Source organism: Gadus morhua, chromosome 6 (genome assembly GCF_902167405.1).
Source record: "Gadus morhua chromosome 6, gadMor3.0, whole genome shotgun sequence".
In the NCBI taxonomy this organism is placed as follows: Eukaryota; Metazoa; Chordata; class Actinopteri; order Gadiformes; family Gadidae; genus Gadus; species Gadus morhua.
The window spans coordinates 26212500-26229912 of record NC_044053.1 but is presented as its reverse complement, the minus strand read 5'-3'; the positions used below and the strand labels follow the sequence as shown (position 1 = coordinate 26229912).

The 17413-nt window shown below is 45.9% G+C and overlaps 1 protein-coding gene across 2 annotated transcripts; it reads right to left on the bottom strand.

The window, feature by feature from the left end:
- Positions 1–819: 819 nt before the first annotated feature.
- On the bottom strand, positions 820–9186 carry hmgcra (3-hydroxy-3-methylglutaryl-CoA reductase a). Of its 2 annotated transcripts, none has more exons than XM_030359326.1 (20): positions 8953–9186; positions 8313–8484; positions 8111–8222; positions 7896–7983; positions 7717–7801; positions 6971–7076; positions 6752–6858; positions 6525–6641; positions 6049–6206; positions 5415–5677; positions 5026–5237; positions 4447–4641; positions 4026–4184; positions 3749–3906; positions 3378–3483; positions 2663–2833; positions 2419–2559; positions 1924–2082; positions 1566–1720; positions 820–1481 (listed from the first exon to the last, which is right to left on the bottom strand). In XM_030359326.1, exons 2-20 carry the CDS (start codon positions 8475–8477, stop codon positions 1427–1429), a joined length of 2712 nt encoding a protein of 903 aa, XP_030215186.1. In that variant the 5' UTR covers positions 8478–8484; positions 8953–9186; the 3' UTR covers positions 820–1426. The 2 variants fall into 2 exon arrangements, with proteins under 2 accessions (XP_030215186.1, XP_030215188.1); XM_030359328.1 differs by having other exon boundaries at positions 8957–9186.
- Between the last annotated feature and the right edge of the window lie 8227 nt (positions 9187–17413).

The following is a 17413-nucleotide window of genomic DNA, read 5'->3' as shown; positions in this document are numbered from 1 at the left end:
CTATTGTGAAGCTTATATTTGCTGACTGTGCCATATTTTCTTGCTGACTGTAACATAAATACTGGGTTCTGTACATTCTGTCTCTTACGGATTGACAAACCAAAGGTAAGCATAGCAAATATTGCTTTTCTTACCTTTGACCTTTTGAGCTATATATGCCATGGTTGTCATAATACCCAAAGTCAAAGCAGGTAAAGAATTAATTATTCATGAACCTTCCGAGTGCTCTCCTGAGAGACAGCCAATCAGATTGCAGTGCCACTGGTGAGATGCACTCAGCTCACCATCGATTGGCTCGCAGCTCCTCTGGTGAGGGAGGACTCATCGTCTGAGTTTGTGACGATGGAAAGTGTGTCACAAGCCTGACAGAGTCCACTGGTCTGCACAGTGAAGGGACACCTAAGTCAAGGGGAGAGAGTCAAAGCTGCTCTGTAATCTAATTTGAGTCCAACTTTCACTAATCCAGATCATCCATGAGCAGCTACCAGTTACATTACACCTTTTATCTGCCAGGGTGATCCCAGCCAACACAGGTCCTTAGAAGATATCTGAAAATGGCCATGGTTTGGCATAATACCTTAACAAGAGAAGGCTGGTCCTGTGTGGTCAGGATGCGGTCGTGCCTTGTTTTTCACCCTGGGTTTGTCCCATCAAAGTAAATCTTTAGGGTCATGTGGTCAACTTTAACGTAAATGTATGTAGAATACAAACACATTTTCCTGTCAATTAAAGTCCTGGTGTCCAGTGTAAATGGCATAATAATTATGTAACTACTTTAAACTGTAGCAAACAATTTGTGAAAACATCTTAGTGAAGGAATTGTAGTCAAGTTCTTGTGTTTATTACAAAATATATTTTTTAAAAAGCTTAGTGATAATGAAATGAACACAGTCAAATGTGTTGCATTAAAACTCCAGTGACTCTTCGTACATCGAAACCTTACTGCAGCAATCATCCACAACTGACAAAGCCAAACCATTCAACAGTTAGTTTATGCAAGCATATATCACATAAGAACAACTGCCAATGGTGTCTTCAGATCAGCCCTTCCTTTTCAACTCAAAGAAGAGCAGTGTTTTTGCAAAACCAACCATATGAAGAACAACAAAATAATGTACTTTCTTTCCATTCATTCGAGTTGTCATGTCTCATAAAGAAGTGCAGACAGCTCCTCAGGTCACTGTCAGGGACTGTTCCAGAACATCCACTTTTTTGTAACAAATATTGCAGTGTTGACACGATCATTTCAAAAAGTTGTGTGAATCATTTTTAACAATAAAATCCTTTTTAAATATTAAAAAGGTTCAAATATGTTCAGCGATCACATTCCTTGATGGTCTCGTGTAGAAACATCTGCGTCATTTGCAAAAAGAACAATCCAGAGCGAACCCAACTTGGACAAGCGAAGACAATATTGGGCACATTCTCAAGAGGCATTCTGTGTGCATGTCCCGGGGGCCTGCTGCAAGTTCACCTTGGATCTGCCAAAACAAGAAACACGCTCGTTAGAAACGCTCCCCAACAAACCGATACCATCTACAGTTGGAAGAAGTGCCTCTGCTTACCTGTTGTGTGTCATGTGGCTCTTCACCAAGTGGCCTGCCGACAGCGCCGCCATGAGTGACAGCTCTCCTGCGAGCACCGTCGCACACACCACTCTGGCCAGCTGCCGGGCATTGTCTCCTGGACACTCATGGCACGCTCCCTGAACGCCTAGCATCTAGAGCCAATGCACAAATCGATGTCATTTAGATGGCATGAAAGGTAGTAGTAGAGAAGAGTACAGTAAGTCTTTAATGTCCCCTAGGGGCAATTTGGATTGCAGACAAGTTAATGAAAGTGAGGAGATTGATAGAGAGATAGTCATGGATGGATCACAGATAATGTACCTAAAGAACAGAGTGTGTATGTGTGGTGGTGTACCTTAAGGCAAGCCTGCTGAGGGGGCAGGTTGGTCCCGCCTCCCACGGTTCCCAGTTCGATGGAGGGCATGGTGCAGCTGATGTACAGGTCCTCGCCCATGGGGCCTGAGGGCTCCATCAGGGTGATGCAGTTACTACTGCCCACAGACTGAGCTGGGTCCTAGGGGTTTTAGTAAAAGGGTATATTATTAATTTCTTCATCAACTTCACGTCTTATTTAGGATAGGGTTCGAATGATAAATATTTATAAAAATATTTTTGTGTTTATTGACTGAAACTGCCGATGCATACAGGATTTCTGAGCACTAATGCAGTAATGCACTAATATAGGGTACAATGTTTAAACTATAGCCCGTCCTCACATTATATAACAAATAGTGTCTGTTAAATGTTGACTTACAACATTTCCCTCAGTCAACAGTCATGGTGAATAATGATTCCATCTGTACAACGATTTGCAGCACTGGAACAGCCCTGAGTAAGGAGCGGTGTGTACCTGTCCACAGGCGATGTAGATGGCAGCCACCAGATTGGCGGCGTGTGCGTTGTAGCCCCCGATGCTGCCTGCCATGGCCGAGCCCACCAGGTTCTTGTTGATGTTCACGTCCACTAGGGATGCAGTCGTGGTCTTCAAAATCTGAAAATAAATAATGCCATAATGTCATTAATCAGTCATAGATTAGTTCTATGTTTGCTGTTGGTGTCATGTGGGTTAGCCAATGCTTCAGGGCTGCTCTTACCTCTCTGACTACTTTAGCAGGGATGGTTGCCTCACAGACGGCGGACTTGCCCCGGCCTTCGATCCAGTTGATAGCGGCAGGCTTCTTGTCGGTGCAGTAGTTTCCACTGACCGCTAGAACCTGCACTTCAGGGAACTCCTCCTGGAGACGAGACAGAGCCTGCTCGGTTCCCTGCAGAACACGGAGGGTCACGCAAGACAGCAGTTAAAGAAATGTAGGCACACTATGTTTCATTTCGTTCACAATGTTTTTAATTTCTGGCATGCATTCATAAAGGATGAGCAGGTCATTTACTATATTTTATTCAGAACAGATCACTAAATAAATACAGTCAAATCAAAAACTGCTGTATGTAAGATTGCAAAGTTGTAGAGAGATGAAGCAGAAGACAGGAGAAGAGAGCAAGATTTAGAAAATAAAAGCAAAAAAGTGCCGTCCATCTCTGCGCCCACCCCCTTCTACCGGCCCCCGTCCCTCTGCATTAAGAAGTGTTGCCCTTTACACACCTGTGATTGACAGGCTAGATGGATTCCAAATAACCCTTAATGGAAGAGGTGCCCTGATTTGTCAGAAACTAGCTGGAAATCACTAAATTACAGTCCAATTATAGCTCTTAAACCTTCCCTAGAGCACCTTGTCTACCAGTTACCTAAATGTAACTTTATTTATTTCATTCTTAACCCATCACCAAATGAATACAGAAACTGAAACTGACCTTGGAGATCATGTTCATGCCCATGGCGTCCCCGGTCCTCGACTGAAATCGGATGTAAAGGTTCCGCCCGGCCAGACAGATCTGCAGCTTCTGGAGACGGGCAAACCTATACAAATAGAAGAATGGATATGAGCACTTTCAGTTACCTATTACACGCCATAGGCAGTATAATGTGTTCCTTTTCATAACCTAAATGATCTCTCCAGTTTCAAGGTGCACAATGACTGTGTTTTTTTATACACAACACTATTATATATTGGTATATTTGTTTTCCCGCTGGAGGGTGTTAGATAGTCTGAGGTGACGGTGGCACTAGCGTGTCCTGTTAGAATCCTCAACGCCTGAGTCCGCTGTGCGGTGTTCACCCTCACCTGCTGGTACTGTCGAACACCTCTTTGGTGGCTTGAAACCCCTCTGCACTCTCCAGCCAGGCTTTGACCTGGGCGGCCTGGCACGCCGAGGGCAGCCTGACCACGGGACCACGGGTCATGCCGTCGGCCAGGATACGACTGCTGGCACCGCCGCCCAACTGTGAACCGCAAACGAGGAAAACAGCCCTTTGTGAGATTGGTGCGATATGGGACATTTTGCTCCCAAGTGAATTGACTTGGGAGCGTATGGGCTGAGGAGGCGACGACTATCACTCACGGCGATAGCTCGGCACCCACGGTTGGTGCTCGCCACCAGACAGCCCTCGGTCGTTGCCATGGGGACCTGGAACTGCTTTCCGTCCAGGTGAAGTGGTCCGGCCACACCGACTGGCACGGGCATGTAGCCAATCACGTTCTCACAGCAGGTGCCTATCACCTGTCAACACAGAACAGGATGAGATGACAAGGCCAAAACTGTGGGCTTTAGAATTATTCTGTTATATTGTGCGTGTGTGGGAGAATGAAGGGTAACACTAAAATCAAAACATACAAAATGAAATGTCATCGTAGGGGATAGTTCTGTGATCTTGCATCTCAATAAAACGTGGACTGGTCACCCTTCTCCTAGACACAAGCAGCGTAATGCGAACACACAAAGAGGGAGGAGCCAATCCATGGACTATTGTGCTTGAGCGTACGTTGGAGTAGTCGTAGTCTGTGTAGGGCAGGGACGACAGGGCAGCAGGCACTGGGAGCTTAGCGGATATCATCTGCCTGCGGATGGCCACGCCCCTCTCGGGCCGCTCCATCAGCGCCTCCAGCTTGTAGGAGGGGATGTGTTTAGAGTTGACCAGATGCACCACCTCCGCGTCGCTGAGGAAAGGGGCACCCATCTGTAGGGACACAATCACAGGGAATCAGGGCACACCCGGACACACAAACAAAGGATCTGAGGAAATTGGTGTAGCTTTATATAGGATTATATGTATGGATAGGTCAGTTCTGCATTCCACTAGTATCATGGCTAATTGGTTTAGCTTAAGGATGGGAGAGACTAAGCTCATTACAACTCTGTCACTATGGCCACCCCAGATTCCTGATTAACTGAGAAGGGGAAAAGTTAATTATATCGTTATCCAAATCCTGCTGACAGGATATTTATATTCGCAAAAGCTCCTTCCCTTTTCCCATTTGACATTTATTCAAACAGGTGACTCATACTGACTCAGGGACCTGATCTGCAGCCTCACATTGAACATGAACCCGTGTGTACCTACCTCAGGGTTCTTGAGGATCGCCAAACACTCATCCAGAGGGCGGGGCTCGCTGGGAAAGGAAGGGGCACTCGCTTCTGCGTTGGGAGTCTGTGGTTGAGAGCCCTCCCCGGCCTTGCCGTCCCCCAGGAAGAAGATGCTCTGGGTCTGGTGCTGGACCTGGGGGGCCGGGAGGGGCTGGACCTTCGGGGTAGGGAGGGGTCGAATCATCTCGTCTGGAGAGAAAAGGGGCAGAGCACGGCGTCTTTGAAGCACATGTTACCAGCACTATGACGATGGATTGTATATTATAATCTAACGTATCCTCTAACGGAGGCATCAGAAGTTGCTTAAAAGAGTTGATATTGTGATACCGAACAGTTTTATGAATGAGAGTTACAGTTTCCCAGTACCTTCCTCTTCCTTGATCACCGGCAGCGGGGCTAACTTCTGTGTATTGTCCTGGGCGGGGGAAGCAGTGGGGCGCACGGTAGGCTCCATCCGGTGGCAGGACTCTGCGGCGTGGCGGTTGGCAGCCGCCGGGGCAGACATGCTCATGAGGTTCTTCAGGGACAGCGTGGACTCCATCTCCACCTGCTCGAAGAAGATGTACTTGACGGCCAGCAGGAGGGCCAGTCCCAGGCAGATCACCTGCTCCACGTCCATGGTGATCATCCTGTTAGGGCACAACGGTTTGATTTAGTGCACCGGACACCGCAAAGGAAACCTGGAACTCAGAGCCAATAAAAGGATTTCGAGGGAAAATTTTTTTTATGTTCCCAATGTTGAATGCCGTTGAATTGAATTTCTCAGTGAACTCTGTTATTTGCTATGACCAACTTTTTTGTGGCTATGATTACAATTCAATATCATTTCATGAATTTATTTATACTATCAGATCACACCAAACATATGATGATGACCTTTGAATCTAATTGTTACATAACCCAATATATAGTGCATGTATTTTATATGCTAGTAATGCCATTGACTGCCATTCTATATATTTATATCCATATCCATATATAATATAATTTGGGGGCTGACCGTGCAAGGTAGAACTGCCAGAGGGGGGTCTCAGGGTGGATTCTTCTTGGGGAGTCATGGCCAAAGCTCATGCCCACCTCAACATCCATGGTGGTGTGGATATTCAACGGCTCGGCGATCCAGCGGCTGTGAGCGTGCACCATCACCAGTCCTAGAGACTAGACAGAGACGTGGACGGATCAGAATTCACACAAATGCAGGATTCCATTCATTCAGTTGCTTCTTCTTTTTTTCTACACTACATTTGCGTTCACAAACTACAAATACAACCTCAAAACAATTACCCTAACATAGCTTTAGCGCACCAATTTGTATGTAGAATGAGAATGTATGGCTCTAAGTAAACTGAACCATGATGTGTATTGTAATAAATATATGCAAAGGCAAATTCTGAGACGTTTTAAAAGTGCATTAATACACTGTGAAGCAGCCTATCTCCTCCACCACCTTCCCGTATTGAAACATATGGGGCTTACCATGATCATCTTTACTCTCTGGGTGACGGGGTTGGGCTTGTTGTCCTCCTCCTCCATCACCTTGTTGAAGTGGCTCAGCTGCCAGATTGGATGGCCCTCTTGGTTCTCTCTGGACAGCTGATTAACAACCAAAACAATCCAGATCAACACACACACGCACACACACAGAGTATAGAACACATGAGGAGATATCCATGGACGACAACCACACAGAACGGAAGCCTTACCTCCAGCACCAGGGAAACGCACGCAGGGAAGAAGGTCATGAACACAAAGTAGTTGGCCAGGACAGACATGCACCCGAAGCAGCACATGATTTCCAACTGCCGAACCCCTGCAAAAATATAACGTTGGATATTATCCTCATATCTTACAAAATTGAAGGTTTAGGAAATATGGATTAGGATAAAAAAAACAGATGGTAAATAAGTGGTTGCTGTGGTTACCTGACATGGTGCCCACCCCGATCACCAGGCACTCGACCACTGCATCCAGAGTGAAGGCCGGGCCCAGGACAGCCATGCCACGCGCAATGTTATCCCGCACCTCATCCTTAGGGCATAGGTCACCAATGAACATTTAATAATACAGAGATTCATGGGCCTCTAACACACCTTTCTATTGTTGTGCGTTTGTGACTATTAGAAATGGATTCAGAAAAATGGGAAACTGATTGAATTAAAGTGCCATTTCACCCCTCCCATTGAGAAGGCTGTCGAGGCGACTCTAACTGGCTGTGCAACTGTGTGACGCAGACCAGCATAGCTGGGCTGGCTGGGTGGTGTGAGTGGGAGGGGTTTTGGGAGTTTCGATGGTAAGATCTATTTTAACAAAGACAGAGGAACTGGCTAGCCAGCATTTTTCTTATTTTTGGAATTTAGCACTATAGGATGTTATTTTATAAATAACATAATTTATAATCCCTATCGATCAGTATATATGACGAGAGATATGTCCGGGTTATTTTGAGCTACGAGCTAGTTGAAATGTGACCGAATGCGACCATCACATAACAATCCCATAACTTTGGGATTATAATGTGATGGCTCAGCGCTACACTCCATAATGCCTTGTACGTTCATGTTTATGTTATGTCACATTATCCTGGCTATTATCTTTCTAGATGTCTTGTATCCCAGCAACTGCACTGCCTTTTCCTACAACTGGAAGTAAGTTATCCTTTGAAAAGTACCTGAGAGTTGGAACTCAGAGCAAACTTTGCCAGTGCACACGCTTTGGAGAGGTCGATGAGGAGCAGGAAGAATGGCAACGCTTCGCTGGATAGAAAAAGAAGAATCAAATCAATTAGGACTTCAGGTTTACACCCGAGATACTCAGTCTTGTTCGACGCGGTTCCAAAACGGTTCTTACTTGAGGCCTGTGAGCTCCTTGTCGAGGAAGTGTATCACGACGGTGCTGAACACAAAGCTGGAGAATATGGTGAAGAGGCCCGCGATACCTTAGGTAGAAAAGTCACACAGGTCACTGTGTGTCACTGTGTGTCTCTCGCCTTTTGTGCTTTCAACTTCCATATTTCACAGTATACTGTCAAGCTATAGTGCAAACAGCTTATCCTCCATGCATACCCAGGATGTATTTGGAGCCCAGCTGTCGTAGGTTTTGGAACTGGAAGTAAATGTAGATGATGGCGATGCAGCGCGTGATGGTGAGGATGATGATGTCACTGCTGAGAATTTGCTGGAAGGATGGAAAATAATCAATCAATACTAATTCAATATTTTTAATTAATGTCCCCAGTTCAATACACATCTTACTACTTCGACCCACCTCCTCTGTCTTTGGGCAGTCAAAGTTCCAGCCGCAGATCTGATCGTTCCCTGTGAACATGTTCATGGACATCATGCAGATGGTGAGGGTAACCGTGCCGACGATCACCTCCCAGGGGTGCGAGGCCACGAACATGCCATGCATACGGAACAGGCGGGTCAGCATGATGTCGCTGCAATACAAAAAATATATATTGTTAGGAACAATAAGGCAGCAATAACTAAAAATAGTGTGAACTTATTTTGATTTGGACAACGAAATATGCTGAAGTAATATTAATGATAAGCAATATACAACTAGCTTAATATAACGAACTTGTTTTAACTTTTTAACTTTTTTTAATGACATCAATTCTAACATAGGCCAATGATATTAACACCAAGTCCAAAAATAACCGATAAAAGAATAATGTCATTGTTCTGATTTATCTGATCAATGCAGCAGTGTCAATGCCTATTCAATAGGCAGACTCAATATAACTGGATTAATTTCAGTGGCTTTGATTCGGAAGATACGCCTGGTCTTAATAATGTTAATTTAGCTCAATATAACTTCAATGCACATATGCCTTGGGTCATTTATATAATACCTCAAGCCCAAATAAACTACAGGTTAAAGAGAATTTAGAGGATTTACTTACTCACAAAGGGTCAGAGATTTAGCGAACCGAGAAGGATTGACTGTCGACCAAAGATTTAGGGGCTAAATTCCAGTGTCCCTTGTATTGCAACCAGCAATAGTTCTTAAATGCGTGCAACACTGCGACTGGGTTAATAATAATATATCTTTAATACTATATATTATTAATACCACAGTCAGGACAGCAGTCGCGGCTCCTCACGCGCTGGCGGTTGGCAGATCAGCCCAGTTGAGCGTCCAGTGCGAGCATATGAAGTGATGGCACGCTACTACGTCACTTGAGATCTCAGCCAATCAGATCGCGAACCACGCGAGGTTTCCTAGACAACGGACGTTGGGGGTGTATCCAGGGAGGAGACTGGCGATCGCGCGTGATCGCGCCATCGTTTCCCAACTGCTGTGATGCAAATGCTGCCTAGTAAATTGATATTTACTGCATGAGTGTATAGATGATGCATATGGTAATGAGTAAATAGATATTTACTAAATGCGTGTATAGATTATGCATATGGTAATTAGTAAATAGATATGTACTGCATGCGTGCATATGGTAATTAATAAATAGATATAATTTAAATGCACGCGTGTATAGATGCGTATGGTCATTGCCTTTGCTGGAATTGATCGAGGAAAGTGTAAACACGTTCCTAAAGTCTTAAAATAAAACGCGTAGCAGGCCTACCAATGGAATATAAAAGAAATATAGGCCAATGGGTTAGGGTTAAAAATAAAGTACTAAACACCGATAATGGATCAAATGGATTACATTTTGCACCATCATATTAAAGCCTTATTGTGATTTTTTTTTTAACTAGGTAGAGGCACTCAAAATAAGAATAGGCCTAATAAGTCAAAAGCATGCTTTAAAAGTAAACACATTGTTTTAAAGCAACAGTTTCTATAGCTGTTTATAGTTTACAATATTATAATTATTTATTCTTTATTTATTGACACCACTTTGGCATGAGATAAGAGGTTCCCCAACCTGAACTCCAAAGAAGCTTTTTGTTTGAATAAAGAGGGGGATCTGTAAAGCTAAACATGAACATTAAATTATACAGATAATATAATTGTAAGACTTTATAGATTATATAGACTATTTTTGTTACCATGAAATAAACCATAAATAACTTTCGCACAGTACAACAGGGACCATTGAAACATAAAATAAATCATCAAACATCATGCGGACTCAATATAACAAAAAAAACTGACTTTCCAAATGGGCAACAGAGAGGGTACAAGGTTCAGTAGACCCTTCGTAACATCGTAGGATTAACACAGGTGTCACTCGTATAACCTATGGAGAGAAGTTGTCGAGGAATGTTTTATTAATTGCTAAACAGTTTTCAGACATGGTTTGAATCCCCATCCCTGCCAGATTCCTTTCATATATTATCATTCTCGGACTCCAGAGGAATGGTTCACTTCTCTAATCATCGAGTGAAAGGCATGGATTCAATAAAGGGGTCCGTGCTCCACTGACAGCAATGTTAAAATGGGGAGGACACCGAATTAACATATCTTTCACAACAGCCCCACCTCCTGGGCTGTCTGTCTGGTGACAAATCATAATCAGGACGTGAGGTATGGTGTGTATGCAAATACTGCCCTCTATGGGGAGAAATGATTAGGCAATGTGTCTAAGGTCTGTGTGTGTGACCAACCTGGTGTGCCTGCTGCCTATACAAAGAGCAACCACTTGCTTCACACTCTGAGCAGTCGTTCTGCCGCTCCCTTTACAATCCGAAGGGAGCAACACTGTCTTTTATTTATGGACAAGGCCTTGAAATGTTGTTCTGGTTATTTATCCTATATCTATTGTACATTTGTATTTTTTTTTAATTTGCATGTTGTAATCAGGGTGTCATTGAAAAAGAGAGTCTGCTATCAATGGCCTCCCTTGAATATATAAAGGATAATGAAAAATAATAGTAATCCTGCCTTTGAGAATGAACTGCTTGCCTTCAGTGAGGGTGTTGATGGGGTGACAGCCATGGCGCGACATGTGGCAGACCATGGGGCTATTCCACTAGGGCCGATCGAGTGAAATCCCTAATCCTAATCTGAGTGAGATATCTGTTCCACTACTGAGACATATTTGTCGCTCAGAAACAGAATCCCTGAAACACATCAATTTTTGCATCACTTTGCAAACACATCAATTTTGTCACGTCCGAACCTTTTTCTCAAAATGGGACCATGCATGAATGTACGTGTTTACTAAAGCTCCAAAGAAGGATGAATTAAAATAATCGTGTTTTAGCACCTCCACTGTCTTCAAAAGTGCATCTAAATAACAATTAGAACCAACAATCATGTCTATTCCTCAACGACCCTGGTGATGAAGGTGCTCAGATTATACTCAGAGCATGGAGACCAACAGCCCCTGGGTCTTCAGAGACAGATGTAATTCACTGGTGAGAACAGAGAGAGGCACAGGTTCAGTAGGCCCAGCATATAGTTTACCTATGTAGTCTTCTGGAACTACACTTTATGAAGCACACTCACTGTACCCAAGCATTGACCATTTTTTACTCTGTCTGCATAGCTCTGTGTTGCTTTGCGTGTGGGACATTCTTGAGTTGTTGTTGATGCAGAAGGTCTGGCGAAGGAAACGGTATCCCTGTCAGGGTACCTTGCTCTCAGCGGTATATTTTCTTCACTTTCCCTGGTCATCTCGAAACACAAATAATCAGGCATACCCAATGTTATAGGCACAATAGACTGTACCCATGTCTGTATCCAGGCCCCATTTGGACATTTAGAGGCCGACTATGTCAATTGTCGGCCTCATGACCTTAATGTTCAGGTATGATATGGGGTAATATTCATTTGTATCAAGCTTTACAGCCTGCATTTATTTGTAATAGCAAACTTCAATCGGCACCATTGCAATCAAGGCGGATGGTGGTATTATTTTGTTAGAGGTTTCCTCTGCAAACCAGTGGGAATGACTGTGGAGTCTTTATGATAATGGTAAGTCGTAGTTAAATGTTTTCATGTCTTGCTGTCATTCGTGTGTTCACCCATTCATGCTTTCCTTGTTTGTTGTTTTTTGTGCAGTTGACCTTGTACGTTGCACTTGATGCTCCATTCGACTACACCATAGTAAGGAAGGATCATTTATATTTAGTGTGATGGAATTTATAATAACTACATATTTAAAAATGTCATAAGTCTACCTATTTTATGTTTAGGTGGATATGCCAGCCCTTAGGAGGTGGTGGTGTATCATGCTGATGGAGAACTTACAACTGGACAAGTACTTATTTAACATAAGGGCATTTACAGATTCTCACATGATTCAACCTTTAGAAGCAGGATTCATGCTTCAAGTCATTACATTTCTGATTATTTTTAACATTTTCCACTCTTATCTCCCGCCACTACCTCATTTAGCCATGGCAAGCTTTTTGCACACTGGACCAAAGAATCCAGGGATCTCCTAAAAGGTCCTCGGCAGACTGTGATGCATCTGAGGAAGCGCAAGTTAGAGGAGATGGAGGTAATACGTTTGCCTTTCATAGAATTCCTGGTCATAAACACAGATGATGGTTGCGTTTACATTTGATAGATGAAAAAGTAGACATCGTGACAACAAGATTATTGGCTTTTATTAGTACTAACACCTGTGCTTACCTTGCTATTTCCTGGAAAACTGGCTGCTGCAACATGGGTCCATTAACCAGAAATAAATACCGGTAACATAATTAAAATAGTATGAACACACTATACTGACTTTTGCATGTAGAATCACTGCCATCAACAGTAAGACCTAGCCAGGCAGCGCCGCCTAGTGGCTCCGCTCAATTCTCATTTCGTTCCACCACGTACGAAGTGAAAGCGGATGGTCATATCAGGCTAAGTAAGACCCCCCTCACAACATACACAGCACACTGCCCCCCCCCCCAACTCTGTCATTACCAGTAAGATCCCCCCCATCATATGAAGAGCTGCCACAACAGCTCTGCCCATCCTCAGTAAGCCCCCCCCCCCCCCCGCCTTTCATTCTTCGTAAATTAGTCCCATGTCCACCCTACTCCCTTCTGTATCGAAACCAGCATGTTGTATTCCCTTGAGTATGCGCCAAACATATCTGTTGTAACTCTGCCTTTGTATTCTATCAGGCCATGAGCGTGGAAGAGCCAGACCCCATGGTCAGTTTTCTTTGTTATCATCAAATAAGCTTTCTAGTGCAAAAGATTCAGAAAATGCAAGCATTTTGTGTTGTCTGTTTCAGGCTTTGAGAATGGAGGAAGAGAACCAGTGAAAACAATGGTAACATAATTGACTATACATGTGTTTCTTGTTTATAAACATTGCGCCTGGGCACGCCAATCCGAGGCAGAAAGTCATCTACCATTATAGAATGACTATGAGAAAGCCCAGTTTCAATGTATTGTTTATTAGTTGTGGTTAGCCTACTAATCCCCCGTCTATAGCCTGGAAGGCTTGCAGACACACCCTCAACATATTCCCAAACATATCCTTTGCATATTTGAGCCTTTGTCTATCTAATTATTTGACTTTAAGATGAAAGCTGCTTCCTAAGGTGCTAGCTATGCTTACATTACTTTATGACCTGCCACATTTGAGATGCACACGTTGGAGATGCACACTGAACAGTCACAAAATATTCTATACTGTACAGGCTAGTAGATGTTGCTTGCTTCTTTCTGCCCCGAGTTTGCACAGTGCAACAGTGATGACATACCTGAGAATTCCATGTATCTATCAGTAATATTTATTTTAATTAATTGTTTTCTATCTCATAAAGGACCTTGAAAACATGCAGCAAGCGATCAATAACAATATGTATTCAATAAAATTACTTGAATTATTAATCCTCATCCTCATCGTCATCCGCTTATCCGGGGTCGGGTCGCGGGGGGAGCAGCTCAAGCAGGGGGCCCCTGACTTCCCTTTCCTGGGCCACATTGACCAGCTCTGACGGGGGGATCCCGAGGCGTTCCAAGGCCAGTGTTGAGATATAATCTCTCCACCTAGTCCTGGGTCTTCCCCGAGGTCTCCTCCCCACTGGACGTGCCTGAAACACCTCCCAAGGAAGGCGCCCAGTGGGCATCCTTACCAGATGCCTGAACCACCTCAGCTGACTCCTTTCTAAGTAAAGGAGCAGCGGCTCTAATCCGAGTTCCTCACGGATGGCTGAGCTTCTCACCCTATCCCTAAGGGAGACGCCAGACACCCTTCTGGGAAAACTCATCTCAGCCGCTTGTACCCGCGATCTCGTCCTTTCGGTCATCACCCAGCCCTCATGACCATAGGTGAGGATAGGAACGAAGATCGACCGGTAGATCGAGAGCTTTGCCTTGCGGCTCAGCTCTCTTTTCGCTACAACGGTGCGGTAAAGCGAACGCAATACTGCCCCCGCTGCTCCGATTCTCCGGCCAATCTCACGCTCCATAGTACCCTCACTCACGAACAAGACCCAGAGGTACTTGAACTCCTTCACTTGGGCTAAGGACTCATTTCCTTCCCGGAGTAAGCAATCCACCGGTTTCCTGCTAAGAGTCATGCCCTCAGATTTAGCGGTGCTGATTCTCATCCCAGCCGCTTCACACTCGGCCGCCAGCCGATCCAGTGAGTGCTGAAGGTCACAGGCCGATGATCCAATGAGGACCACATCATCTGCAAAAAGCAGTGACGAGATCCTCAGACCACCGAACTGCAACCCCTCCCCACCATGACTACGCCTCGATATCCTGTCCATGTATATCACAAACAGGATTGGTGACAAGGCGCAGCCCTGGCGGAGACCAGCACCCACTGAGAACGAAACTAACTGGCTGCCGAGGACGCGAACACAGCTCTCGCTTTGGGAGTACAAAGATTGGATGGCCCTGAGGATAGACCCCCTTACCCCATACTCCCGCAGCCCCTCCCACAGTTTCTCCCGGGGGACCCGGTCATACGCCTTCTCCAGATCCACAAAACACATGTGGACCGGATGGGCATACTCCCAGGCCCGACGATCGGCCGAACCCTCCTTTCCAGCACCTTGGAGTAGACTTTACCAGGGAGGCTGAGAAGTGTGATACCCCGGTAATTGGCACACACCCTCTGGTCCCCCTTTTTGAACAGGGGAACCACCACCCCGGTTTGCCACTCCTTTGGCACTGTACCCGACTCCCACACGATGTTGAATAGGCGTGTCAACCATGACAGCCCCTCAACACCCAGAGCCTTTCGCATTTCTGGCTGGATCTCATCAATCCCTGGGGCTTTGCCACTGCGGAGATGTTTGACTACCTCAGTGACCTCCACCAGGGAAATTGACGACGAAACACCATCAACCTCGAGCTCTGCCTCCAACATAGAGGGCGTGTTATTCGGATTCAGGAGTTCCTCAAAGTGTTCCTTCCAACGTCCGACGACCTCCTCAGTTGAGGTCAACAGAGTCCCATCCTTACTGTACACAGCTTGGATGGTTCCCCGTTTCCCCCCTCCTGAGGTGCCGGATAGTCTTCCAGAAACACTTTGGTGCCGACCGAAAGTCCTTCTCCATGGCCTCTCCGAACACGGCAGCCGCTGCAGCCCTTCGAGCCTGTCGGTACCCTGCAACCGAGTCAGGAGTCCTCCAGGATATCATATCCCGGAAGGCCTCCTTCTTCAATCGGACGGCTTCCCTGACCACCGGTGTCCACCACGGTGTCCGAGGGTTACCGCCCCTTGAGGAGCCTAAGACCCTGAGGCCACAGCTAGCCACTGCAGCTTCAGCAATGGAGGCTTTGAACACCGCCCACTCCGGCTCAATGCCCCCAACCTCCACAGGAATGCCAGAAAAGCTCCGCCGGAGGTGTGAGTTGAAGATACCTAGGACGGGGGCCTCCTCCAGACGTTCCCAGTTCACCCGCACTACTCGTTTGGGCTTACCAGGTCTATCCGGAAATTTCCCCCATTCCCTGATCCAACTCACAACCAGATGGTGGTCGGTTGACAGTTCCGCCCCTCTCTTTACCCGAGTGTCCAAAACATGCGGCCTCAGATCAGATGACACGATCACGAAATCGATCATCGATCTTCGGCCTAGGGTACTCTGGTACCAGGTACACTTATGAGCACCCTTATGTTCGAAAACATGGTGTTTGTTATGGATAATCCATGACTAGCACAGAAGTCCAATAACAAACGACCGCTCGGGTTTAGATCAGGGAGGCCGTTCCTCCCCACCACGCCTCTCCAGTTGTCTCCATCGTTGCCCACGTGGGCGTTGAAGTCTCCCAGCAGAACTACGGAGTCCCCTACTGGAGCCCCATACAGGACTCCATTCAGGGTCTCCAAGAAGGCTGAGTACTCTGAGCTGCTGTTTGGTGCATACGCACAAACAACAGTCAGAGTTTTCCCCCCTACAACCCTTAGGCGCAGGGAGGCGACCCTCTCGTCTACCGGGGTAAACTCCAACACCGCGGCGCTCAGCCGGGGATTTATGAGTATCCCCACACCCGCCCGGCGCCTCACGCCCTCGGCAACTCCGGAGAAGAATAGAGTCCAACCCTTATCCAGGAGTACGGTACCAGAGCTGAGACTGTGCGTGGAGCTTAGGTAAGCCCCACCAGATCTAACTGATAGTGCTCCACCTCCCTCACAAGCTCCGGTTCCTTTCCCCACAGCGAGGTGACGTTCCACGTCCCCAGAGCCAGCTTCTGCCGCCTGGGTCTGGTCCGTCGAGACCCCTGACCTTCGCTGCCACCCATGTGGCTGCGCACCCGACCCCAACGGGTCTTCCCACAGGTGGTGGGCCCATGGGATGAAGAGAGGGGGGGTGCCACGTAGTTTGTTCGGGCTATGCCCGACCGGGCTCCGTGGCAAACCCGGCCACCAGGCGCTCGCCATCGAGCCCTCCGTCTGGGCCTGGCTCCAGACGGGGGCCCCGGGCTTCCTCCGGGCCGGGTCACATCTCCTCTTTTTTCGTTATTCATTGGAGTTTTTGAACCATTCTTAGTCTGGCCCCTCACCTAATCTGCTGTCTTTAATTCTTTGAATTATTAATCTGCTGTCTTTTTGTTAAAGGTATAAAGGGATAAAGTAGGCTAAACTTAAGCAGGTTCCCCACGTTAAACTAATATATGCATAACATGTCATTGTAAAATTGTAATAATAGGCTTCTTTTCTTAAATGCATATGACTCAGGGATGTCAGTTTCACGTAAGGCTATGATTAAGCTAATCAAGAGCATATCAAGATTAAGCTAATCAAGAGCACATTTTCAAATGAGCGGGTCGGGTGCATTCTTTTTTATATAAGGCCTAATATTTGAGGTCCGAGTTGCGGTCATGTACCCGCGCACCGCTGCTACATACAGATCACTTCCGCGATTTAGAAAAGTACGCCTCCTACTACCTACAAGTTACGCCTCCAACTCCAAGTTACGCCTCCGTCTTGCAGGACGCAGACAGATACTATTGTCAAATCGTGGCACCTAGTGGTAGCCTGGATAC

Coding starts and splice junctions, on each gene's coding strand:
- hmgcra (XM_030359326.1), bottom strand. CDS start 8,477: ATGCTGACCCGCCTGTTCCGTATGCATGGCATGTTCGTGGCCTCGCAC. Junction 2,083..2,418: donor TCTACATCGCCTGTGGACAG/GTACACACCGCT, acceptor TAAAACCCCTAG/GACCCAGCTCAGTCTGTGGG. Junction 1,721..1,923: donor CTCAGCAGGCTTGCCTTAAG/GTACACCACCAC, acceptor CATTGGCTCTAG/ATGCTAGGCGTTCAGGGAGC.